This window comes from Ruditapes philippinarum, unplaced genomic scaffold (assembly GCF_026571515.1).
Source record: "Ruditapes philippinarum isolate M1 unplaced genomic scaffold, ASM2657151v2 ctg57_1_1_1_1, whole genome shotgun sequence".
NCBI classification, from domain to species: Eukaryota; Metazoa; Mollusca; class Bivalvia; order Venerida; family Veneridae; genus Ruditapes; species Ruditapes philippinarum.
The window spans coordinates 268,696-296,187 of NW_026855294.1; the positions used below are offsets into that span (position 1 = coordinate 268,696).

General features: G+C 33.7%; 3 protein-coding genes across 3 annotated transcripts in view; 1 reads left to right on the forward strand and 2 right to left on the reverse strand.

The window, feature by feature from the left end:
• The window catches only part of LOC132742800 (trafficking protein particle complex subunit 2-like protein), a 21,454-nt gene extending 21,102 nt beyond the window's left edge, over positions 1-352 (reverse strand). Inside the window, exon 1 of the mRNA XM_060731280.1 lies at positions 217-352. Within this exon, the coding sequence (XP_060587263.1) occupies positions 217-258 (42 nt within the window). The 5' untranslated portion in view covers positions 259-352. The remainder of the gene's footprint in view (positions 1-216) is intronic.
• On the forward strand, positions 345-19,395 carry LOC132742801 (FACT complex subunit SPT16-like). Its single transcript, XM_060731281.1, is given in 25 exon segments — positions 345-502; positions 1,473-1,571; positions 2,240-2,404; positions 3,279-3,338; positions 4,156-4,248; positions 5,020-5,172; positions 5,594-5,748; positions 6,604-6,776; positions 7,163-7,327; positions 8,238-8,350; positions 8,753-8,923; positions 9,178-9,293; positions 10,058-10,140; positions 11,418-11,488; positions 12,040-12,167; positions 13,078-13,213; positions 13,540-13,666; positions 14,061-14,179; positions 15,415-15,540; positions 16,132-16,320; positions 16,626-16,795; positions 17,324-17,453; positions 18,077-18,212; positions 18,396-18,470; positions 18,853-19,395. Coding segments are annotated over 25 exon segments (3,330 nt in total). The 5' UTR covers positions 345-433; the 3' UTR covers positions 19,161-19,395.
• Positions 19,396-22,918: 3,523 nt separating this feature from the next.
• LOC132742802 (E3 ubiquitin-protein ligase TRIM56-like) lies at positions 22,919-25,849 on the reverse strand. The gene is made up of 2 exons (XM_060731282.1): positions 25,714-25,849; positions 22,919-24,845 (listed from the first exon to the last, which is right to left on the reverse strand). Exon 2 carries the CDS (start codon positions 24,765-24,767, stop codon positions 23,169-23,171), a length of 1,599 nt encoding a protein of 532 aa, XP_060587265.1. The 5' UTR covers positions 24,768-24,845; positions 25,714-25,849; the 3' UTR covers positions 22,919-23,168.
• Positions 25,850-27,492: the final 1,643 nt, after the last annotated feature.

Sequence of the window (27,492 nt, forward strand, 5' to 3'; positions counted from 1 at the left end):
GAGTTATTACTTGAGCTGTGTCAAGTCTTTTTCAAATTTAGTACCTTGGTACCTAAAACTATTTTAGGAAACAAAATAACCATAAACAGGAAGGATTCACTTCATAAATTGTACGTACTTATGAATATTTGAAAAGATTTCTTCTATTGAAATAAAGCAAAAGAGTAAAATGTCAACAGAAATTGTTATAAAAGACGGAATATTGAAAGTAAACACCTCTTTAGCAATGACAGCTACACAAACCGCCATCTTGGACATTATTCACGGAGTTTGACCAATCAAACGAGAAAGATTAGTGGAAAAACCCATTATATGGTTCTCGGTCGTGTATCCGCAGAAATGAGCCGGGGTAATTTTAAAGACCACGTGATCAAGACATTGCTCGCGCCATTTTGACAACAATTGCGACATGGAATAAGAAAAGTTGCTGATAATGTCGAATATTCACGTTGATAAAGACGCTTACTGGCGCAGAATCAAGGCTTTCTATTCAGCTTGGGGCGTAAGAAAATTTTCCATTAATAACATGTTGATACGAATGACATTTATTTCAAATTTATTTTTAAAATCCAGCGGCTCATTTCAACATTTGCCTTCTTTTCATTCAGTCCCAATGCGAGGACGTAATAGCTTTTTTTAGATCATGGTTTTATGGTTATTTTTCATGTTTAATAGTTCAGTTATCATAAATTTACACGATTGGTGATGCTTAAGTTAATGGCATTATAGTTCTAGTCCTAAATTGCCCCCCCCCCCCATCACATCAAGGATTATGGTCTAGGATTTTATATTTATGGACAGTCAGTAAATTTATGAACCATCCATAATTTTAGGGATTTTCTTTCGCTATAAACTTACAGACATTAATTCGAAAACCTAGCTAAACGCCGTTTTCCAGTACTTTCTGTACATAGCTCTGGAGAATTCACCTAATGGAGAGTAATAGTGAACTCGATGTTTTCGGCCTTTTTTTTAAATTAAATTGAAATAAACCAGTTATTTCTTAATAAGAGTATAATAAAATATCATTGTATGAATAATTCCATACAAAAAATAAAGTAATTACACAAGTTTACACAGAAAAAATCCTTATTTAATATGGAAGATTCCACTACGTCTGTTTTAATTTTATTGATTTTTATTATAAACAACTTATTTTTTGAAAAATTTGCAATAGATATTAAAGGAATATTGATCATTTTCAAATACATCATTTTTTTCACCTTAAATGGTAAAATAATGATAGAAAATTAGAAATATCATGTAACTGTGTTATGTACTTCATTTGGTGTAATTCCCCAGAGCTAAATCCGTAACATACCGGAAAACGGTGTTTAGCTAGGTTTTCGAAAAGGTTGTCAGTTGTTTAAGTATGTTAATTTGGGAAAGCAATCTATAAATAATGTATGAGAATCTTTACATTTTAGAGTTATAAAATTGGTCTATAATTTATAGTGGTCTTTTATTTACAGAAAGCAAATGAAAGTGATGGCTATGGTAAGATGGATGCCCTTGTTGTTGCCATGGGCCAGGATGAAGAAGTTGTGTATTCAAAAACTACCTCAATTCAGGTATGGCTATATTTATATTAGCAGGGTATTTTGTTGATTTTGAGTCTGCACCTGGCCACCTGTTCTTAAAAATATTAAAAAGTTCTCACTTCTTAGTGAGATATATTCCATATCCACTCAAAACAAACCAGTGTCCTCTATAACACACTTAATGCTTTCATGCTGAAGATTGTGTGCATCTGTATTTTTTTTTAACTAGCATTAATTTTTTGTAGCATTAATTTTTTGGAACTTTAAGTATATACAGGAATTTTTAAGCCCCAGTTTGCAATCACTTTGAACAGCTAACATTTCATTCTCAATTCATAATAATGTTAAGAAGTTAAGGTGTTTACTGTACCCAGGGATGATAAGTTTGATTCCTACTCGGGTCACAATCATTGTTTCTTCATATGCCATCAGTACTGTTTCAGTAAGTGGCTGACTTAGTGGTTCAAATAGCTTACTTCACTAATAAGCATGTTTACACTTTGTGTACCCTTAGTGCAGTAACAGGTTAAGTCCTTCTCAATTTTAATAGGCGTTAATTAACCAGTTATTGCACTAAGGTAAAAATTTATTGTGGACAACATTTTCTCAGCAGTAAATATCTGTTTCCCCGATAGTCTGATTTCCTAAAGTATTCACATTTTAAAATTGAAAAAAAAAAGGTTTTGTGATTTTTTCAGACATGGTTGTTTGGTTACGAGTTGGCTGATACAGTGATGGTAATGTGTGAGAAGTACATATACATTCTTGCAAGTAAGAAAAAGATCGAGTTCTTGAAACAGATAGAGGCCGGCAAAGAAAATGAGAATGGTTTACCATCTGTTAAACTGCTGGTTAGAGATAAGGTAAGATTACTCTGGTCACTGCTGACAGCTAAATGGGCAGAGACTCTAAATGAGCCGTGTCACAACAAAACCAACATAATGGGTTTGCGACCAGCATGGATCAAGACCAGCATGCGCATCCGCGCAGTCTGATCAGGATCCATGCTGTTCGCTTACCAACCCTATTACAAGTAGAGAAACTGATAGTGAACAGCATGGATCCTGATCAGACTGCGCGGATGCACAGGCTGGTCTGGATCCATGCTGGTCACAAATGCATTGTGTTGATTTTGTCATGACACGGCTCAAATGTATAGATCGGAATATAATATCATTCTTTAGCAATTGGCGAACATCATCTGTAAATCAATTACATCAATTTGTACCATAGACTAAGGATGTATATGAAATGCAGAGGATCTCAAATTCATTCAATAAGCTAGGGATCTCAATTTATGGATCATATTAAGGATCTTGATTGATTAGTTATGGGATTTCAATTTATAAAAATAGGTTTAGGATTTCAATTGATATGCTATTGATTTTTATTTACCGGTATGTCTGGAAAATCAAATTTATTGTTAAACTGTAATTTTCAAGCTATGGAATACTCTCGAATAAAATGTTAACTGTAATTGGACTTTGAAGATTACATACCTTTTGTGAAATAATTTAAATACTTTCTGATCATCAGTGGAAATTGCATACTTAAAAAAAATTATTAAGCTCTTTGCTTAAACATGTTCTTTCAGAAACACACAAGGTTGTAAGATTTCATTGATAATTAAACCAAACTGAATTGAATTGAAAGTAAATGGATGATTGTCGACAAATTTATCAAATATTTGAATATGAACAGGGTATGAATATAAGTTTTATTACATGTACATTACAGGCTGACAAAGATAAGGCAAATTTTAATAAGCTGATTGAAGGTATCAAGAAGAGTAAAAAGGTAGGAGTAATTTTCCTGGTATTTGATTGGCTGATTACATTCTGCCATGCAAATTAAAGCACTGTGACATCTTTTACGGATCTGTGGTTGCAAATATGATCACTCACTACTCCAACTGATATTAATAATAGTCTTACAGATGAGGGGTGTCCATGGGTGAGTGGTTAAGCTTATTGACTTTAAACCATTTGCCCCTCATCCCTGTTGGTTTGTATTCCTACAGGGACTTTGGATTATTTCATGTGACAAAGCTATCCAGCTAGCTTATGAATATTTGGTGGTTCTACTTGGGTGCTCGTTCGTGATTGAAATGATGCACAAAAGGGCAGCTAAGGTCTTCCTTTGTAACCTTGCCATATGATCTGTTCTGTATCTGTGTGACGTAAAACCCAATCAAACTAAAAAACTTTCAGATGAGGTCTTATAGATAAGGCTTTGGACTAAAGTTCACTGTTAGTTTGCTTTACTTCTCTACTCTTTGTATTGATGTTCAGGTTTGCCTTGTTTTATGCTATTATCATAGTGGAAATATGACTGAGAGGATCCTTGAGTTACAGATTGTTATTAGGAGGCAGTAGGAGGCCAAGAAGGCTGTCTCAGATACATTTTGGGCCGCCTCAAAAGTTGAAGAAAACACTCTTTGTTATATGTGATGAAAACAAAAAATGGCTGCCTGAAATTCAAAACATGTCTTCTTCAGAAAATCTTAATGACAGCCCTGGAGTTGAATGTATTAATGTTATCAATGTGTTAATAATTTTGGATGCATGATCTCCAAGTATTAGACACAAGTTAAATATATACGTGTTCATTTCAGGGTAAGACTATTGGCGAATTTTCAAAGGATAAATTTCCAGGAGATTTTATGGAAGCTTGGAGATCTGCCTTGAAAGGAGCCAACTTTGAAAAGGTATGTGACAGAAGAAATTATATCAAATATATATTTGAATCTTTAATCTGCAGGATTCGTGTTTTGGATTTGTTCATACAAAGTTTTAGGTTTTTCAATATAAAAATACATAAGTTGCGCTACTTACTGTTGGCAAATGCTAAACACTTTAGGATTTTAAAGGTAAAGGTATATAAAAAATAGTTTTGAAAGGTGAATAGAATAAAGAAATATGCATTTTGAAAATTTCAAATGGAAGAACATGGTGGTATTAAAGAAATTGGCCTTTTGAAATTTTTGCCTTTCTACATAAGGTTGATTTATACAAAATTTATTTTAGTTCAATTATGTAGGAAGCATATAGCTTGTAGACACACTAAAATTTGTTTCTGGAACCGACCAGTACTGAGCAATGAATGTAAAGTTTCTTGCTCAAGGAAACATCATATTGCCCCTGTTAGGGTTTGGGCCCCGTTAGAGATCGTTAGATTGCTAGTTGGACATGTCAACTACTCGGCTATGCTGCCACTTACATATGTGGTTAAACTAAGGTTATTCAAATATTAGGTGCCTATGCTACACTGTATACTTCCAAGATAATGTCTTATAATGGACTAGTAAAGAATGTAAAGGATCGAAATTGAGAGGTGTCATCCATGAAAATGAAAGTGTATTTAAATTGGGGATGCTCTCCTCAGTGAAGATTGAAATGTTATATTACTGTTACATTCACATATGAAATATTATTAAACAGTGCGCAATATATGATTATTTCATCACACAATATAACAGATTGATGTCAGTGGAAATATGGCGTTGACAATGTCACCAAAGGAGGATTCTGAATTGAAGACGATACAAAAAGCTTGTGTGGCCACTTGTGACGTTTTCTCAAAGTATCTGAAAGAGCAGATAATGGAAGTGATTGACGCCAGATAAGGTACTGTTAATGCATATTTATTAATATTATATTATTTATGTTAATGAATGTTTATTATTTATATATGTGTTAATGAATATATATGATATTTGTTTATGTAAATGTATATTTATTAATTCTATTTACGATAATGAATATTTATGATTTTTATTATGCTGAATATTTATGAGTTAGGTAATAATATTCCAATCTTTAATCCAAATCGTGGCTATATGTCCCTGATTTGAACAAGTATGCTGTTTAAGTTAATTGTTGCAATACTATTAATTTGTAGTGGTTCCCTTGTGGACAAATTGTCATTCACTGGTTAGTTATCCAGGAAAGTCAGTTAGATGGGCCGGCCTAATTGACCAAAATTTTGTTTAAATTGGTGTAAAAATTATACAAACGAGTAAATTTGTGTAATAATGATTTCTATTGAAACAGAAAGTAAAGCATTCTAAACTTGCCGATGGGGTTGAGCAGGCGTTAAAGAACAAGAAATATTTACCTGCAGGCATTGATGCCTCACAACTAGATATGTGCTACCCTGCCATTATACAGAGTGGTGGAAAATATAGTCTAAAATTCTCAACTGTCAGGTGAGCCAGGAAAAAAAACATTTAATCTGTTTGATTAAGGGTTATTTCAATATTTGATTTAAATTGATTGCTATGCAGAATTCTGAATTTCATAAGGGAGAAAATGGGGAATCAAATAGATGGGCCAGTGGTCAAGAATCCCAATGGTTCCTTTATACTGAAGTGATAAATCTAGTAAGTTATATTAAATTCTGTGGTTGAGAAAGTTGTAGCTGGTGTTTGATCGTCATTGGTTACGCTAAAATCTCTGATTTTGCCTAAATTAGTTTAGATTCTATGAGAGAGAACATCGTATTGCCATATACAAATGCATTAGCTTTGTGGTGAAAACACTTCTAAATATAGCAGTATAATATTTTGTTCTGAAACATATTATTCTGTTATCATACAATATCTGTTTGTGTTCAGTGATAGAAACAGCATTTACGTTACTATACTTGACAATAGATTTTTACGGTTTATAAATTTCACTTGATATAGCTTTTAAGCCTGTATTATTGCATTGAGTAAATACTGGAGAATTTCCATGTATTTACATTGTGATACAACCAAACAGGAAAAAATGATGAATTGCCAAACCAAGTGAATTGTGCATTTGGAGATGAATTGTATTTAACCTTTACCCTAAAGGTGAAAGTGATTAGTCTTTGCCACCATTATAGAGCCAGGCCAGCCTGCACATCCGTGCAGTCTGACCAGGCTCTATACTGTTGGCTGGCCAACTTCAAATTCTCACCTTGATATACCTAAAATTGATAATGGACTGTTCCAAATGAACATTGGAAAAGTCCATTTAAGAAATTCAGCAGGCTAAGGGTTAAATTAATTTGAAACATTTTGACGTCTCATTTACAGTTCGGATGAGAGTCTTCATTTTGGGACTATAATCTGCTGTATGGGGTTGAGGTACAAATCATACTGCTCAAATATTGTACGAACATTGATGGTAGACCCTACAGACAAGATCCAGAAAGATTACGAGTTCCTGCTTGAAGTGGAGGATGAAATCTTGAAGAAATTACAACCTGGTATGCTAGAAATTGAGCTTATTTCAAATATTGAAGTTGTATGTTTTGTTAATGAGCACAAACAGACATTATTAAACAAACCATTCAACAAGGTTAGAATGGTGTTCAGCTTTTCTAAAGGTTTAATATGTTATTTTTAGATAAAACGTTTCATATAATTCTCAAATCACAAGAATTAAGGTGGAATTAAGGCTTTCAGGACACTGTTTTGATGCACTTTTAGAAGATAAACTTACTGAAATACTTATTTTGAAACAACACAGAATTGTTTTCCAACAAATAATAAAAGCTTAGGCCTGCTGTTATTAAATGTATGTAAGCAGTAAAATATGTTACTATGGTAGTGGTTTGCGCAAAAAAAATGAATATACAAAAATGATTTACAGGAACAAAATTGAATGCTGTGTATGATGCTGCAGCCAACTTTGTGAAATCGAAACGTCCAGAATTACTCGATAAAATGACCAAAAATGTCGGCTTTGCGATGGGGATAGAGTTCAGAGAAGGCTCTATGCTGATTACAGGGAAATCAAATATTCCTGTGAAAAAGAGTGAGTATTCATATTAAAGGCACATTATGCTTCAGAAATGTATAAATATTTCATTATTTATAAATAGAAAACATGAGTTTTATAACGTTAAAATAATGATTAAAGAGCATGCAAGATGCTTATCCTGAATAATTAGCTTTCAATGTGCAATTATTTGTCATCTTAAAATTAATGCTCTTAAATCATGATTTTATTCTTAAAGGTTAATTATTTTCAGTGTTCTGTTCTAGTTTCCAAAATGTTACTCATTGGCACATTAGCTGGGCCATCTTTTGCATCCGTTACCTTTTAGCAATTAGGGAATTACTATTTTGTATGGAAGTCATAATACTACTTTGTTTACATTTCGTTGAAACCAATATTAAAATAAGTGAATGCTTGCGGTCTTTCTGTATAGATGTTATCAAGTACATGGCAATTGTGGGTTTTTCCTTTCTAATCGTTTGATACAGACAAACTTTTACAGATTTAGCTTTGCGGTGCGCCACCATTCACAATAGATAGATCATCCTGTGTTTTCATTAACAGATTGGCAATCCATATCATCGGTGAAAATGCTATTAAAATGGGTTGTATTTTCAGCCTGTGTATTTAAATATCCCCCTTGACCAAATCGGTTGGTGTCATTGGCCCATCTGTTGCCACCAATAAAAATGAAAACCCTGATCATCAGTAAAGCTTATTGTCATATTGTTATATTTACCAAGTTGTTACTGTGTAAGTTTGTTTGTACTCCAGGTTTTGATTGAAGAAACCCACATTTGTCCGATTTCTCGAGTATATCTATCAGCAAAAACTTGAAAGCCAAAAAAAAAAAAAGAAGTATTTTAACAGAAGATATCTGTCCATGCTGTCACTTAATTTTACCATTCCGATGTAAAATGCTATATTTATATCAATTATTTTATAGATATGGTATTTAACATCAATGTGGGGTTCTCTGACCTGGAGAATAAGGAGAGTAAAGATTCTGCAGGGAAAAAATATGCCTTGTTTATAGGGGATACAGCGCTTGTAAACGAGGTAGGTCTGCTAGTAATTGCTCCATGTTTCCATAAATTGTCTTGTACTCGTTAATTTTTATCTGCAAGTGATGGTATTCCATTCCTGGAAGACAAATTTGTTTAACCTTCAGTATTGTAGACTTTTTTTTTTAAAGCAGCATGCCTCCAGATTCATTAAAATTTTCATAAAGATCTTGAAAGTGTTTATGTAAGTAAAGTAGCCTACATTTATTATGATGTGAACAAAAAAAGAATATTGGTATTAAATAGATTTGCCCTACTTTGATTTTTGAACTGTCCATTTTAAATTAAATGCATTTCAGTATCATAGCTGAAAATGTATAATTTTGTAATAGTTGAACTACTGGATGTATACCTCCCAGAAATAATTTGTAATGCCCTGATTTGTTATATTTTACAGGGATCTCCTGCATCAGTGATGACAACGGCTAAGAAACGTATGAAGTACATGGGTATATTCCTGAAAGATGAGGACGAGGAAGACAATGAGTCGGAGGAGGAAGAAAAAAGTCAACAACCAGAAATACTCGGCCGAGGCAGGAGGAATGCCGTCCTCGAGAACCGAACCAGGGTACGTTATTTGAGGGAATTAATTGGTATTGTGTAAAATTGTGCAAAAAAAGTGCAAGGTGAAGGCCCTTTCCTGTGGAAAGAAATGCCTGCAGCTTGAATGCAACGGAACTTTGGTACAAAGTAAAATTACTATGGCCAGTCCTTTTATTTTTGGACCATCCCTTGTACATGATTTCTGTTGTTATTTTATATGTAAATTTGGAGATAAGTGTCAACATTTCAGGAAAAACTGTTCTTTTGATTTTATTACAGCCGGATGCTACAACTGAAGAGAAAAGATTAAAACACCAGAAGGAACTGGCCACGAGACTGAATGAAGAAGCTCGTGAAAGGATTAGAGGGCTGAAGTCAGGCGGTGACGAGAAAAAGTTAGTTCTTATACTTGCTCTTTTATTTTCATATTCATACTTCATTCAGGGCTGATTTTTGGCCATTTTATAGCAGATATTTGGTCAGATTCCCAATAGAAAAGTGTGTCCATCTTTTTTTTTCCCCAACTGTTGGACAAAAATTACCAATTGATACAGTTGTGCCTGTTGTAAAGCTTGTTGTAAATTGATTGAAGTATTCAACTATGAAGAAGAAAATGTTTTGATCAGATAAAGGCTTAACTACTGGCTTGGCTCAATATTTTCACTGGCTGTTGTAAAATACATAAATCAAAATTGGATGTAGCAATGTCACCATAAACTTGCCATCAAGGGATTAAAGAGACTCCACTTAGACTCTACTGAAAATAATTTTTGAGATTAATGTTCCATTTGATGTAGGTCTAGACCAATTATGTGTGTTCAAAATTTCAGATCATTTGCTCCCTCCATTTTTCCAGCATAAATTATTCTATCTGTGAAAAATGACCCAAAATTGAAAAACAAAGCTTTTCACTCAAATCAGGTGAAGAACATCAAAAAAATAAGCTTTTCAATTTATTTCCAAGTATATTTCTTAATTATCTTTTGCATAATTATCTCCCAGTTGTAAGTGTTTCGGATGATCTATATAAGAAATTCATATTTTATGTTTTTAGGCTTTTGGACCTCAGTGGAGTGCCTTTAAAATAAGAAAAAGTGTTAGATATCCATCACGAAATACATTGATTTTTAAAATACGTATAATTCTTGTGTCTTTGAAGGTTGAGAAAATCCAATGTTTCTTACAAGACTCTCTCACATCTGCCAAATGAGTCTGAAATTAGAGAATTAAAGCTGTATGTAGGTAAGTATATTTTATACAACACATCTGCAATTATTTTAATGTTTAATACCTCGGCAGAATTAACCTCTGACAAATTAGACTTAGTTTTGCCATAGTTTAGTTATTTGAATTCAATAAAGTGAAATATCTTAGTGAATTTCTAAACTGCTTTTTAGCTCACCTGTCACAAAGTGACAGGGTGAGCTTTTGTGATTGCTTTTCGTTTGGTGTCCGGCTTTACATGACATCTCCTCATAAACCGCTAAGCCAATTTCATCCAAAATTCACAGGATTGTTCCTTTGGTGATCACCTTTGAAACTTGTTCAAAGAATTTTGTTCCATGAAGAACTCTGGTTGCCATGGCAACCAAAGAAAAAACTTAAAATATCTTCTTTTAAAAAAAACCCAAAGAGCTAGAGCTTAGATAATTTGCATGAAACATCTTCTAGTGAGTTTCTACTAATTTTGTTCAAAGCTACTAAGTTTGAACAAATAATAGCCCTGGGGTCTAAATTGGCTCCATTCCCGGGGTTCATTGATTTTCTTTATATGTATAAAGTAAAAACTTGAAAAATCTTCTTTTAAAAAACCAAAATAGCTAAAGCTTAGATAGTAAGCATGAAGCATCTTCTAGTGAGTGTCTACCAAGTTTGTTCAAATAAAAGAACTTAAGTCAAAATTGACCCGGCCTGGGTGTCATTGATTTTCTTTATATGTATATAGTAAAAAACTTTTTAAAAAAATTCTGTTAAAAAACACAAATAGCTATAGCTTAGATATTAAGCATGAAAATTTTTCTAATGGGTGTTTAGCAAGTTTGTTCAAATAAAAGCCTTGGGGTCAAAACTGATTTTCCTTATATGTGCACATCTTTTGGAACTGTTAATTTCCCTTAGCAATAGCAACCAGTAATGTTTACAAATGCAGTATTACAGATACAAATATGAACTTTGTTATTTCAGTTTAAGATTTAGATTTTTTATCTGCTTTTGTTTATAGTTTACAATGTTACTTGTTCCTTATTTGTGTACTCAGGTGAGCGATTTCAGGGCTATTATGGCCACTTTGTTAAGGAATTTGAGTAAAACTGGTGACGCCTAAATATTTTCAAGTCAGTATATGTATAATTTTTTGATGATTTATAAAATATTTATAAAGTTAGTTCCTGTCCTTTAAACTGTACTTGTCTTTGCCAATGTCAGTGCAGTATAGAAAAATGATATACATGAATTTAAACGTAGTTACCCAAACTTAAAGTATTTAGTTGTATACAGTATTTTACTGGTTTTATTTTCAGATAAGAAATATGAGACAATTATTTTACCCATATTTGGATTACCTACACCCTTTCACATCTCTACAGTTAAAGTAAGTGCTGAAAAAAATAAATATCCAGCTCACTTTTAAAATAGTTGTATATTTCATCACTGACACTTAATTTGAAGTATTTTGCTTTTATGTGGCATGTAATATTTACCAAACATATTTTGGCTTGACTATTCAAAGAATATGGAGAGCTATTACTCATTTTGGCATCGCCATTACACTATTGTTAAGTTTTGGATGCAAGTTGGTATCTCTAAAACTACTGATGAGAATTGGTGGAAACTTCATTCATTTCATTTGTTCTCTGTGGTTATTATGATATAGAACATGATGGGGCATGCGTCCCATAATTCTGAAAACAGAGATATGCCCCCTATTCTTTCCTTACAGTACTGAGAATTGATAGATCCCTACTCTAACATTTCATTTGAATGACAATAGATTTAACCACAAACAAATATGGACATGTGCTCTTATGTTAAGAAATATGTTGTGGTGAAATTCACATTGTATCCACTAATTAGAATAAGACGGCTCGGGGATGTATGCATTGCTAGGCATGCTGTCATAGGAACAGCTCTTGTTTATTTCAGAATATAAGTCAATCTATAGAAGGAGATTACACATATCTGCGTATAAACTTTTTCCACCCTGGCTCTGCTCTTGGAAGAAACGAGGGAAATACGTTCCCGCAAAATGATGCCACATTCCTGAAAGAAATGTAAGTTTAAAATTTGAGGGTTATAAATGCTAATGAATCTGTGAAAATCAACACGTTTCAGATAATATTGTGTTAAACCTAGACACTTTCCAATGTTTTGGAAATTCCTAAGTTGGGATGTTTTCCATTTCCATTGTGGCATTGTTATAATCTAAGAAAAAAACATTCGTGCTTATAAGGGTTCGTAAAATTTTTAAAAGTATGTTGATGTATGTTATGGATTTTTTTTTTCAGGTTTTTTTCTCAACACTCGGGGAACATGAGTCGAACCCCCAGAATTGGGAATTTTTGCAATGTTTAAGACAGATTAGGGAAAACTGACAACATATTGTATACACAAAATTTATAAGCACATATTAGAATTTTGAATGCAAGATTACAATTTTCTACAGCATTTTGCAATTAAATGTAATAGAATGACAACTTTTTATATTATTATTTGGAGCCATTACAGTACATTTATACTTGTAATGCCCATGTCAGTAGCATTAGTGTTTATTGTTGGGCTGACTGTATCCTTGCAGGGACAAAATCATTTTTGGGGAAGGAGCCTGGGGAAAATATGCGTGATTTTGGCAAATTTAACACAAACTTTTAACAAGTTCTTCAAAATAGAAAAGCAAAAAGCACTGGGAAATACTAATAGTGCAGTTAAAAACCTTAATTCAACACCATCATTTAATTTTGTTCTAAATTCTATGGGAAATTTCAAGACTGGGGAATTTTGAGGACCTAACTGAGGAAAAAAAGAAGCTAATTTGGTTGGGGAAGCAGCCTATATTCGGCCTCTACAAAGGAGGGTTTTTTTGGCCCTGCCTTGAATTTTTATTACAATATTTCTATGTTGAATATTGTATATGATTTTTTGTCCACTCGGACTGTGTAACATAATGTATGTCTTACATTACAGAACATATAGAAGTTCAAACACAAAGGAACCAGGGGAATTGTATGCCCCATCTTCAAACCTGAACACTGCATACAGACTGATCAAAGAAGTGCAGAAGAAATTCAAGACGAGAGAAATGGAAGAGAAAGAAAAAGAGGTCTTGTTGATACATTTGATTCCTTATAAAATAAAATCTTTATTGAACAGTTTCTTTTCCATTCTGCAGTGTTAACTCACCTATGAATGAAGCAGCTTTTATTTGATTTTAATAGATTTTACTTTGGTTTGTTCATAATTATAAATCTTGTTTCAAAATGATTTTAGATTTATAAATGATTAAAGTAACATGTCTGCATTAAAATTATATAGTAATACAGAAACTGAGGGTTGGATGATTTATGCATAAAGAACATTTTGTATTTTAGTCTGATAACTAACATGCATTTATTGAATGTTTTATATAAAATTAACTTTAATTTTCAGGGAATAGTGAAACAAGATGCCTTGGTAGTGAACCCCAACAGGGGTAACCCAAAATTGAAAGATTTGTATATACGTCCCAACATCGTCTCTAAAAGAATATCTGGATCATTGGAAGCTCATTCTAATGGTAAGTGAAATGACATTAATTCGCAAGCACTCTTACAACTCTGACAGCTTATGAAAGGTTGTTGGCTTAACACAGGTGCCTGCTAAATCTACAATTGTTTGCATAGGGTGACCCGTAATGTTATCCTTGCCCAATGAAAGCTGGAAAGTAGCCATGTGACATTTACAGTGAAGGTATGACCTGTACATTGTAGGTGTGACTTAAAACTTGACATTCAAAAGCATATTTCCATTAATTAAACACTGGATTTTAGAAAGATAGTACTTTGTGAAGACTTGCTTGTATAATTTAGTTAATAGATCATGGTTATAAAAATAGAAATGGGAAAATTAATATTATTATACTGTTATGAAAAATAAAGATATATGTCTATATATGTTGTATTTTCATCCAGGTTTCAGATTTACGTCTGTGAGGGGAGATAAGGTGGATGTATTATACAACAACATCAAACATGCCTTCTTCCAGCCTTGTGATGGTGAAATGATCATACTGTTACACTTTCATCTCAAGGTAGGTATTTCAGTACTTGGTGGAGATTCTACATGTATAAGAGCTTTGCTGCTTAAGAAAATTTTGTATTGTCTCTTTATTCCAGTGTTTGAGCAAACATAAAAGTTTTGTGTATCAGGGTGGAAAACGACAGTCGCAAATCTTTTGTAGTGAAAATAATTTTTAAAATAAACAATTTTTTTGTGAAATTAAAAAAAGGCTTGCATATTTGGAATGTTTAGGGCACCATCATGAACTTGAATGTTAAAGATCTTAAACAAAACAAGTAGTTTGCAGAGGTATATAGTTTCTATTCTCTGTGACATGAATTGATCTTGAATCTAATGGTCATTTGCCTCTCAAGGCTGATTCACCAATAATGTTGGATAAGTAGTCGGTCACTTGCAAAGAAAATGGTAATTACTGGTAAGTTGTCCAGAAAGGCTGGTAACATAGACCTACTGCTGAGATATGCCCAAATAATATGTTTTATTACATGCTTTTCGGTGGTTTATAGAAATATATCAGTGATATAAAACTGGTAATTTCACTGTTTGAAACAGTGAAATTACCACTTTGATAATTTCACTGTTTTGAATTTAAGCCCCTTACGGTGTTTCAGTGAAATACCAGCGTACACAGTACTGGGTACCAACTTAATGACATGACGTCATATATGATGTTGTGTTATTATTTGGCACGCTTTTCATTCAGTATTAGGTTTAATGTCTTTTTAAAACGTTTCTTTGCATGTAATAAAAAGAAAATTTGTTAAGTTTAGTATAAGATCGAAATATATTTCACCTTGTGAACACCAAAAGTTCATATTTCACTTGTGGCTGCGCCACTCGTGAAATATACCTTTTGGTGCCCACTCGGTGAAATATATTCCGATCTTACACTGAACTAAACAAATATCCTCTATATAATCAGCATTAAAAAAAAAAAAAAAATTGTCTTGGTTTTGGCTGTGAATCTATTTGTCTAAACACACAACTATGGAAATTGCAGTAATTTTAATGAAAATTGTGGAAAAAATTGTGTTTTCAACCAAAAAAACATTTCTTGTAAAATATATGAATGTATTTTAATAATCCATTATTTAGTATATATGAAGATATGGTGATGGTGTTTGTATATGTTTTAACACTATTGATGTACATAACTTGGTCCTTTATTTTGTAGTAAATATTATTGAGAGCTGTTTATTGCATAATTTATATATGTTGGTGTTACTTTCTTTCCGGAATGTTTAGCACGCCATCTTGTTTGGTAAGAAGAAACATATAGATGTACAGTTCTATACAGAGGTGGGAGAGATTACCACAGATCTCGGCAAACATCAGCATATGCACGATAGAGATGATCTACGTGCTGAACAGGTACGGTCTTTTTTGTTCAAGATTTAGTTCTCACTTACTCTAACTGCTCTTTTACTCTTACTGTATTGGAACAGAAATATTCATATGGTAAAGAAACAGTTCAATTTAGCTTGTGGAGAATGAGCAATTGATTTTGTAAACAAACTCAATGCACTGATACTGTCAAGAAACTTAAAGGCACATTATGCCTCGGAAATAAAAAAAAAATTCTTTTCTGTAGAAAGGGCAAACATGTTGTAATAATGGATTTAGAAAATGTAAAGTGCTCATTACCTGAAGAAAATAGTATTACATGTGAACTGTTTGTGATAAAGGTAGCACTATTGTAAACAAAAATGCATTTTGATTTCCATGCATAATATAAATCACTACTGTACTAATTGCAAAAATGCAGGGAAAATTTATGTTGCCTCAACTATATGGTGAATGAGTAAAGTTTTGGAAAGTTCTGAAACAGGACACCAAAAATAAAAAGCTTTTGAAAAATAATAGCATTATGAAGACTTAATGGGCCCTTAAAGCTCTGAAATTTGCAGTTACAATTTTAGTCTTTTATGTTCTGTCATTGAATGTTTGTTGCATTGATTTTAGGCTGAAAGAGATATGAGGCAGAAATTAAAGTCAGCCTTCAAGAATTTCTGCGAAAAGGTGGAAATTTTGACCAAAAACGAGGTAGAATTTGATACTCCGTTTAGAGAGCTTGGTTTCCATGGAGCTCCATTCCGTAGCACAGTTCTCTTGCAGCCCACCAGTGGTTGCCTGGTGACACTAACAGAATGGGTAAGTTTTATTCTATTTACCGTAACACCTCAATGTTGGGACCTCCATTGCTAAAATGAAGTAGTTTAAAAAAAACAAAAAGCAAGAAAAAAAGACACCAAAGTTTGTAAGGGCCAACTAGTTTGAACAATATAATACATCTAGGGCCACCCTTTTTCTTTGTCCATCAGTAAAGCTGGGAAATGGCCATTTTAGTGTAGTTATTAAGTGAAACCCTAACTGTTCAAAAGACCAATAACTCAGTTTGGGTTGTAGTGGGCTTAATGTTACAAATTGCGATTAAAAATACAATATTTTACTTTCAGCCACCATTTGTTATCTCCCTTGACGAAGTAGAATTGGTCCACTTTGAACGTGTGTCATTTCATTTGAAGAATTTTGACATAGTGTTTGTATTCAAAGATTACAATAAGAAGATAGCTATGGTGAACTCTGTACCTATGCAGGTACTTGAAAATGTCAAAGAGTGGTTAAAGTAAGTGTCATTTATTTTCCTCTTCACTAGCTTATTGAACATAAGACAGAATGACTTTTAAGATGGGGTTATAAGAAAATCCGGGATAGGCAATTTTTTATTTGTATATATTTAATGCTGCATGCCTCCAGATGTACCAAAAGTATTTCAAGAATATGAAACTTTAAGAAAAATGTAATCAGATTTTAAGGAATTGAAAAGAGTCAAGTATTAGTTTACATGTTAAGTGTGATTAATGACTGATTTTGCTGTATTTATCACTATATTTCTACTACATTACTTACACAGTAAGGGCTATATTTGCAAATTTTGACTCATTTTGGAAATTTATAAGCATAAATCTGGAAGCATGCTGCTTTAAAATGTTTCACCATAACATTGTATTTAATACCTGATTATTATAGGCCATTTGTTTGAGGAAAATGAATCCTGAAATTGTAAAGAAAAAGGGGGGAGACACATTTATATAATGCACATTAAACATGTTAATGGCTTATGGAAAATAAATAATCTAATGCACTTCTTCAGTTCCTGTGATCTGCGTTACACTGAGGGTGTCCAGTCTCTTAACTGGACCAAAATTATGAAAACTATCACTGAAGATCCAGAAGGCTTCTTTGATGGTGGTGGATGGAGTTTTTTGGACCCAGAGAGTGAGGTAAGGAAGTTAAATCTTTTTTGCTCTCTGTTTTGGTGATTGCATTTTTTGTCTAATATGTTTTTGATAATAACATAATTTTTAAAAAGTTAGTTCGTGAATATATATGCTATTGACATTGATTGTGGATGGGGTGGGGGCAGGAATCAATCTTTGCTCCCCACTGCACTGGTCTGCAGAAGCAAGACGTATCAGACCAGAAATGTTTAAACCTATGGAAAATTTCAGAATGTTTCATCTTCTCATTCTCTTTTCCCTTTGATCTCCATGATACAGGGGCATCTATGATTGATTGTTAACTTCTAACCATTTTCCCCTTCCAACAGGAACTTTGAATTCTGTCATGTGAGGGAGCTATCTTGCTAAATTACTGAACCTCGGTGATTCTACTCAGGTCCCCAGTTATGCTTGGAGGGGCACTGGAAGTTTCCTCCACCAGTAATACTTGAAAGTTGACATATGACCATTAAAGTGTTGTTGTTGCTTTAACCCAACATAACAAAAAGACAAAACACCCGTGATATGCATTTAATAAGACTGTGTGTTTTATTGAATCCTCAAAATTAAAGGAGAATAGATGAGTTAGTAAATAGGGTATATAATTGAATTATTATTATTCACAGGATGAAGGCGATGACGAAGAAGATGAAGAGGATGAAGAATTTAACCCATCGGATGAGTTTAGCGGTAGTGGGGAGGAAAGTTCCGACGATTACAGCGAGGAGAGTAACTGGGAGGAGGAAGAGGAAGAAGACTCCGGTATGACTTTAAATATAGTAAAACTTTGGTTGCCTCCCTTGCTTACTTTATATAGTTATGACTTGTCATTGTAAACTTGGATTGCCCTCCCTTGTAAGTTTTATATAGTTGTCATTGTTAACTTGGCTTGGGCACTCAAATTTACGATTAACTTCACCTGCTATTGTTGTTTGCTATTTTTAGAAGACGAAGAAGACCTAGGATCTAGTGAGGAAAGTGGTAAAGACTGGGACGAGCTGGAGGAGGAGGCTAGAAGAGGTATGTATACTGTTAATATAAAATTAAAATCGCAACGTCTGTCTGTGTGTCCACACTTGCACAACATGTGTGTCCGGACTGTTACTTTGTCATCATTGAAGGATCTTAAAATAAATTGGCACAAATGTACGGAGTGGATGATGTGTCATCGTAAAACCCATTTTCCTTACCTCAAAGGCCAAGGTCACACAGTTTGAAGGTTCACATTTTTACAAGAGTTTAAAGGTACACACTTTGTGTCTGGACTGTAACTTTGTCATGCATGGAAGGAATTTTAAATAACCTAGCATAAATTCCAGTCTAGAGCCACTGTGGACCTCTTTTTTAAATCAATATTTTATAAGGTACATTTAATAATGCTTAATTATTTGTATCATTTCAGCCGATCTTGAGTTGGACGAGTATGGTGAAGATCCGCGCACCTCGAAACAACCCAGTAAGAGTAGTAAACACAGCAGTAGCAGTAAACATAAATCATCGTCGCATAAATCAATGTCGCATAAATCAATGTCGCATAAATCGTCGTCGTCTCATAAATCATGTCATAAATCTCCGCATAAATCACCGCACAAGTCACCACATAAATCATCGCATCATCACAGGGACAAAGATCGGCACTCGTCGTCACCGAAGAAGAGGAAGCACAGTGGTGACGATGGAGGAAGGGACAAGAAAAAGAAGAGAAGATGAAGGGAATAATACAGGATAAATATACTTGTATAAATATTGTCTTGAGACTGTCAGTGTATAAAAAGATATTTCTTAAAAGTAGCGCTCCACAAATCTAGAAAATGGATTTTGCCTTAAATGTTGTTTTTAAGAATTTACAATTGTATGTAAATAGAAAGTGCTATTGTTTTTTTTTATGTCCCACTCATAGAAAGTGTAGACACAGTTGTGTGTGTTGAATGAACAAGAAAAAGAATTGGAAAGGTCAATGAAATAAGTCAAAGTTTATCTTTCTTTTGAATAAAGGTATTGCAGGATTTATTTTGATAAAACATTAAACAATGAATTAGCAGCAGCGTATTTGGCAGTCATTTGCCATTATTTTTCAGAGCATGCTTTAAAAAAAAAAAAAATGACCTGTGGCAAACTTCATACCCTGAAACAGATGCAGCTTAAAACACTTGACAAGTATGTTTCACAGAACTTTTAAGAAAAGTGTTACATGAAGAAATACAGAGATTATAGTTTTTCAAAGGAACAAATAACCATAAGAATTCAAAAGACTGGGCTTTGTGGTTGTTATTACTTCTTAAGGCAATTTAATCACATCTGGAAATCTATTGTAATGGAAATGTTAAATATGTTTAGAATTATGGTATTAAAAAAAAGTAGAAAGAGTAGTCAAGAATTTGTTTTGTATTTTTAAAGACATTTATTATTAAAGGTCTTGAACAATTGTGACCAATTGTGATTGCCTTGTGATAAAGGACCTCTTACCCAGGGATTGTTAGTTCGAGCCATACAGAGGTCTTGACCCTGGTTGTATCAAGCCAGTACAAGATCCAGGAAGCAGACTTGAAAATGGTTCAAATAAAATTCAAGATTAAAGGCCCATTATGCCTCAGAAAATCTTGTGTTTCCATTTTTGATGTACGGTTATAGTTTCCAGAGTTACTTGTTGACCAATTACCAGAACCATCTTTGATGCCATTTGGTAATTAGTACAGTTATATTGATTAAAAATTTTTATATGGAAGTCAAAATACTACTTTGTTTACATTATACTACTTTTACGACATATAATTTTACTTCCAGCATTATTTTCTTCATGTGATACATCTAACATGCTCTAAAACCACTATTATTTCAACATAACAAAACCATGCTTGCCGTATCTAAAGGAGAGAAAATAATTCATTTCTGAGGCATAATGTGCCTTCAAATCACAATTGATATAAAATGTTAAATTTAACAAAGAATATGAACTGAAGGTATGACCATCCTAATGGGAACTAAAAGATTTACACCATAGGTCAGATATATACCTTAAAGTACACTTGTATGCACAATTTAAACAAACTTTACCATACAGAAATCGAGTTAAATAATGGTCATTTTTCTGAATTTAATCTTGGATGTTAGACGGGCCCTTTTTCAGAAATAAGGAACCTTGAAATAATCTACAGTATATTCATTGTGAACTTTTGTGCGAAATAAAATGTAACATTCAGCTAACAATCCAACAAACCAAAATTTATGAAATACGCATTTACCCTACCCCACCCATTTTAACATGTTTTTGACCAATTTCCTACTTTAACATTAGTATTAGCCTTTTAGAATACTCTCCAACACGGAAGTAAAATGCATTAGGATGGTCATACCTTAAATCTGAATCTGTGTTTCAATACAACAACAGTAATCACCCATTAATCTTTGGCAAACTTGGTCTGAACGAGTCAAGATGCTGGCAAACCCTCGGTATGAACGAGTCAAGATGCTGGCAAACCCTCGGTATGAACGAATCAAGGTGCTGGCAAACCCTCGGTCTGAACGAGTCAAGATGCTGGCAAACCCTCGTTATGAACGAGTCAAGATGCTGGCAAACCCTCGGTCTGAACGAGTCAAAATGCTGGCAAACCCTCGGTATGAACGAGTCAAAATGCTGGCAAACCCTCGGTATGAACGAGTCAAGGTGCTGGCAAACCCTCGGTATGAACGAGACGAGACACATGCACAGGTAGTGAAGTGTCATTGTTACAACTTGTCTGAGCCGACTGCAAATAGTCTTTACAAAACTAAATTTAATCAGATGACAATACTTTGTTCTAAGATTTTGATCGTTTGGTTGCCAGTACATGTGTGTATTTTGATTAACCAACTGCATTATTGGCACAAGTAATCTTTAGACCATGTGGGATCAAATCTTGTTGATGACAATCTGTTGTTTCTGTGAGCAAGATTTGTACTGGTTGGTTCGAGGCATGGATTCGAGTGTTTTAATAAGTTTATAGCTTTTAACACAATCGAACTAAAGTTTGTAAAATCTAAACCAAGTATATGCTGGGGATCACAACCACTACATTAAAGACTGATAATTAAAGAGACTAGAATTTTACTGTTTATTTCAATGATTACCCAATCCAAAAGTAAGACCTTGAGACTTATCCATTATTAAGACCACTCATTTTCAGTCCCAATCTTTCGTTTCATTATTAAGACCACTGATAATTGGATTTACACTTACACACTTACGTAGATCACAAATTGCTGTTATTGTCTAGTATGACATTTCATGAAACAATATGTTAAAACTGTTGTGATTGGAATGTATACAATAGTGCAGTGAGGAAATCAATTTCGAAGTCGATATATGTTTTTTTTTTTGCACAATTGTTTTGCCAAGTACTGAATTCTAGGCAAATACAACGTAATACAACATTTAATAAGCAAACAAGATGACTCGTTAATCATTACAATAAGAGTTCTCAAGATTTATTGCTGCCCTCATCAGATTGAATATAAGAAAAACTATTTCTATAGAACAGAACTTAATTTTATTTTGACTTCATACAATACTGTTATAGCACATTGATCAATATACATTTTCAATCCAAAATTATGACTATTTTATGTATATATATTTTACAGCAGATTAAGGCTATTTCCCTAGCTCCAAAAAGCTATATTTCCCTAAAAATACTGTTTTTCCCCTGAAATGCCCTGTGCAAATTTGTCACTATAAACATGACTTAACAGCAGCCAGACTAGATTTCAACAGTCACAACAGATAGCCTCTGATATGTACCCCGCATGTTTATTTGATATTAACTGATTAAAAGCATGGCTATGTTCCAATTGTTGCTCATGGTGTCAGATTTTTCTGTTCTGTCATACTATATTCTCCCGTTCAGAAAGCCAAGATTTGAAGTTTAAAAAAAAAATGAAATACATATTAAAAATAACTTAATATTAACACACTTTAAAAAAGAGCACGTCACATTTTAAAATAGTATTTATCATTTCAAAATAGAGGATAAATGTTGACGATAAAAAGTTTTGTACATAATTAAATATACATAACAGATATTTGGTCAGAAACAAACATAAGTTTTATTTACACAGTTGACGAGATCACCTAGAAATCGAGACCATTTTGACTAAAAAACAAATGATAACATTTAAATACATAGGAATCAGAAGTGATATTTCTGTTAATTTTTCATGGCTGATAAAAACTTTTGTAGAGGTCCTCTGTTAATTTCTAAATATCTCCGCTCTACGCTCAAAATACTTCCATGTGTTTGCCTGTATAAAAGTTATGGATGAAGGAGATCTTCCTATTCTCTAGGCGGTGCAAAATTACAAAGCTAGATTAAAAAAAAAATAATTAAAAAGATTAATATAGCAAGCACAATTTTGACTTTCCTTCAAGGTTGTCTTTAATAGCTAGACTAGCTGTTTAAAAATCACAAATATTTGTACGGTATGTACTAGTCCGCTCCATCAGCAACCAGCACTTTCAAATCAGCAACATTGTGATAGGATACGTGTAAAGATATGTCATTTGTCATCATTAACTCAGAAAAGTCTACTGGTAACACAAATTTCACTTTTTTCCTTCTTTTTTTTTCCGATTTACTTTCAAATCAACTTGCAATAGTTTTTGTAAGACGTACTGACCAATGTTACTTTGTCCTGTATATAATACTGATAAAATCAGTGACTTGCCGAAGATAACAGTGTTTGTTATTTCTTTTTACCATGTTTTGCTTTTCCACCTGCTTTCGTGTGTCTAGAAAATGGTCTTTGTGCAGTGCCAGTTTTTCGTGCAGAACGAAAGTCCAGTTTTCCATCTTTATCATTGATATCCCAAGCAAAGAAATCATTTTCTTGGAAATAATCTTCGCTGTTCTGTTTTACCTCGCACTCTTTTGTCTGAAATTCTCTGTCATATGACAAACAGTCTGTATTTTCTGAATCATTTTCGAAATATTCTGTATCTTCTGAATCGATTTCATAAACCTTTTCAGCTTCCTCATCTTGCAATTCCCTGTCATACGACAAATAGTCTACGGGTATGTCTTCTGAAGTATTTGTATAAACTATTTCAGCTTCCGTATCTTCACTTTTTGTCATGCTTAAGTTGCATTTAACAGCATCAAGAAACGATTTATGTTTTAATACTGGACAAAAAGGAACAAAAGCACCATAACTTTTCTTTGCAATACATAGCAAGCCAGCTATATTCGCCTCGATATCAGCACATGTCGCATTCTCTGAGGCTGCAACAACATCTTCACTCATTTTGTTATAAACACGTCCGATTTCCTCTTCGTGCTGTGCTATTTCATTCGACAGGACCCTTTGTGTCACAAACAAATGCAGCTGTTGACCTAAGTCATTTGCTGCCTGCATTTTGTCCGTTGATTGTTTCACTTCCGATTTCAAAGACTCAATTTCTTCTTTTTGAAGTTCACTCTCTTTTAGCATTGAGCTACTCTTTTCATCAAATTCTGCGCAAATAGATCTTTCCATTGATTCGAACGCATTGTCGATTCTCTTCTTTATATCCCTCAGTTTATCCTTCATTTCCTTTCTGCACACTTTGATAATTGACTGATGATGTAATTCATACGCTATTAGCTGGTCTAGATATTTGTCTAACACTTGCAATCTTCCACTAGCGCTTTTGACCGATGTGCCAATTTTTCCCAATTCTTTGCTTATGGAGACCATTTGATCGCACTTCCTGTGTGTAACTATAGCGCATTCATTGCAGCAAAGCTGATCATGATCCTTGCACACATAGCGAACTTCCTCCGAAATGTGCTCTGGACATCTCGTCAGCGACTTTAACAGTTCAAGTTTAGCAACATTATCATGTCTGTTTTTAATGTCAATAAGTTTATGATTTGATAGAATTGTTACCTTCTTGTGTACTTCCTTACATTTGTCACATAATTGTTCTGAGCACTCATAACAATAAACGGTTGCTTCAGAATTCAGACTGTCTTTAAGACATTGGACACATTTACCGTCAGTATTTGACATTTTTTCCTTCTTACTGCTTAAAATTGAAACAAGTGTAAAATTAATTGGTAAATTCTCCACCCATTTTTCAGGGTTTTTTGCTTCACACTTAGAGACCGGTGTATTCACTCGACAAATTGGGCAAAGAATAGCAACCGTTTTATCAACCTCCCAACTTTTTTCAACATATCTGACTAAACATGTGTGGCAAAATGAGTGCAAACATGGCAATGTTCTTGGTTTATCGTACACTTCTAAGCAGATGTAACAACAGAGTTCTTCCTCTTTAACGACCACTTCTTTATAGGCCGCCATTAACTGTTCATGTATTTCATTTCGGATGTTCTCAGACAGCCATATAATCTAACACTGTGACCAAAACTTTACACACACCTGAAATATACCCCAGTTCATTTTTAAACTATCGATCTCGATACAATCAACACACAGAATGATCATGTAAATCATCTTTTTGTCTATCAAAACCTCAAATACATTGTATTTACTTTTAGAAAAGCTTAAAATCAAATTTCCCCTCATTATATATCCAAATGTTGTACAATACAAGACGCAAGTATTTCTTTAAGCTGTCTTATTTTTTAACTGCAGCTAGTGGTGCTTATTCTACAACTGAACTACTAGTACCCAGGAGCGACCAGTTTGATCGTTTTGTTTTGTCTGATTATTAAGTCAAATTAAGGTCATAAGGCGACTTTTCAGAGGAAGACCTCATGTGCTCCTTCGTACATTATTTAAGGCACCAGCGTTCCCCTGAGTAGAGCCAGCAACCCTCCGTAAGCTAGCTGGGTAGATTCCTCACACGGGAAAATCCACAGTTCCCGATAGGATTTGAACTCGCAGAAGTTAGGGGCAATTAAGTAATTTGAAGTAGGCAACCTTAACCACTTTGCCACGGAGGCTCCTACTAGGAATGAATAGAAAATGCGTCTATTCAAACAATGAGTACATTTAACATATTGTCATTTTCCTTTGCTCAGGAATGGTCATAAGTCAGTGTCCCAGATAAAATCTTAAACATTGATCAAATAGATTTCTTATATTAATAAAGTACAAACCAGTTTAGCTGTAACTTGTATACACTTAGATCCTCTGACCACATCGAATAACATTGTATTCAAATATGAAACAAAAATGAATAAGGAAGGGTGTCATTCAATAAACGCAAAGACCCATGATTTGCCTTCAATTTCTAAATGCTTAAGAATATTAGAAATCTATAGATTTTTTCTTTGGCATTTACCTTTGAATAATTTACATCTCCTTAATCCTCATTACTTCTTTGATACTGTGTGTTTATCTTTCAATATGACACTCATCAGCAATAACTTTCGTTTTCAACGTGAAGGTATTTCCACATGCTAAAAATAGATCTAAAGTTATCTCCTATGCAGTGGTCCCCCTTTTCTTTGATAAGCGACCAATGCAAGTTTCTTACATGTCACATTGAGATAAAAGCTAAATAAATGGCCCTTTCAATATACAATCAGGCACAATTTGATGCAAATTCTTTATTTGATGAAAGTTTTTTTTTGTGTGTTTTTTTTTGTTTTTTGTTTTTTTGCTCTTCTGTGTATCAGTGTACCGAATTTTTCCTTTGACCAAGACATTTTAAACATTTATTGAAGTTCACAGGTCATGAACACTGAATCAGTAAAAAAAAAAGTCAGAAAATACTCAAAATGATAATAAAAAACAGCACTATTACAAATTCGGGGCACATGTTTTGTTTCAAACCAGTGTAATCAGTGTCTTGACAGCCCAAATCTTGTAGAAAAATAGAACGTGTTCTAATTTTCTTGCAAGAAATTACAATGTATCTTTATGGATGTCACATAATTTCTCTTTAAAACACATTCAAGTAGGGTGTCTACACTATGCAAAACAAGAGAATATGATACTTGCATTCAAGACTTGGATAGGTGTAGGTATATAGGGGCCTAAAACAGTTTTCTCTATATTCCATTCCCATCACGAAGTACCGTAATGAATAGGCGTCCCGATTGCACAAGCGGTCAACTCATTGCAAAAAAACTCATCAATTGAATCATGTGTGTAAGGTGGTTGGGGTCAAGATTAGATCTACTACGGTTGATCTAGGATTCTATGCGTGAGCGTTCGTGTGTATTTTTCATTTGCATACGCAATCATTACAGCAATTAAGAAATATGTCTCAATTCCAATTTGAAATATTTACACATTTACATCTAATAAATTGCAATTGATATATTTTTGCAAACTAATGCAAGTGGTGAAAATACTGGATTATCATCGCATATATATGGACTTTAAACTTGCTACATGGTTTTATTTTCTGCATGATTACTATGTACCTTCAAGGCAGTTAGGTAATGTAATATTTTGACTGCTACCACGCTTTCCGCTATATTAACAATTGCGATTGATGGGGGAATCCCTTTTAAATATGTGATGCATGGTTATACATTACTTTTAGATAAACATTTTGTGATCCAATGACAGCAAACACAACCAACAACAACAATCAGAACCAATCAATCTAAGTGATCCAATGACAACGATCACAACTAGTCAAGCAAAATGATCCAATAAATGCAATCATAACCAATCAACCAAGGTGATTCAATGACAACAATCGCAACCAATCAACCTTGGTGGTCCAATAACAGCAATTACAACCAATAAACCTAGGTGGTACAATGACAGCAATTACAATTAGCCAACCAAGGTGGTACAATGACATCAATCACAACCAAGGTGATCCAATGACAGCAATCACAACCAATCAATCTAGGTGATCAAATGACTGTAATCACAATCAATCAAGCTTGGTGGTCCAATGACAGCAATTACAACCAATCAATCTAGGTGTGATCAAATTACAACCAATCAACCAAAATGATGCAATGACAGCAATCACAACCAATCAACTTGGTGATCCATTGACAGCAATCACAACCAATCAATCTAGGTGATCCAATGACTGTTATCACAATCAAGCTTGGTGGTCCAATGACATCAATTACAACCCAATCAATCTTGT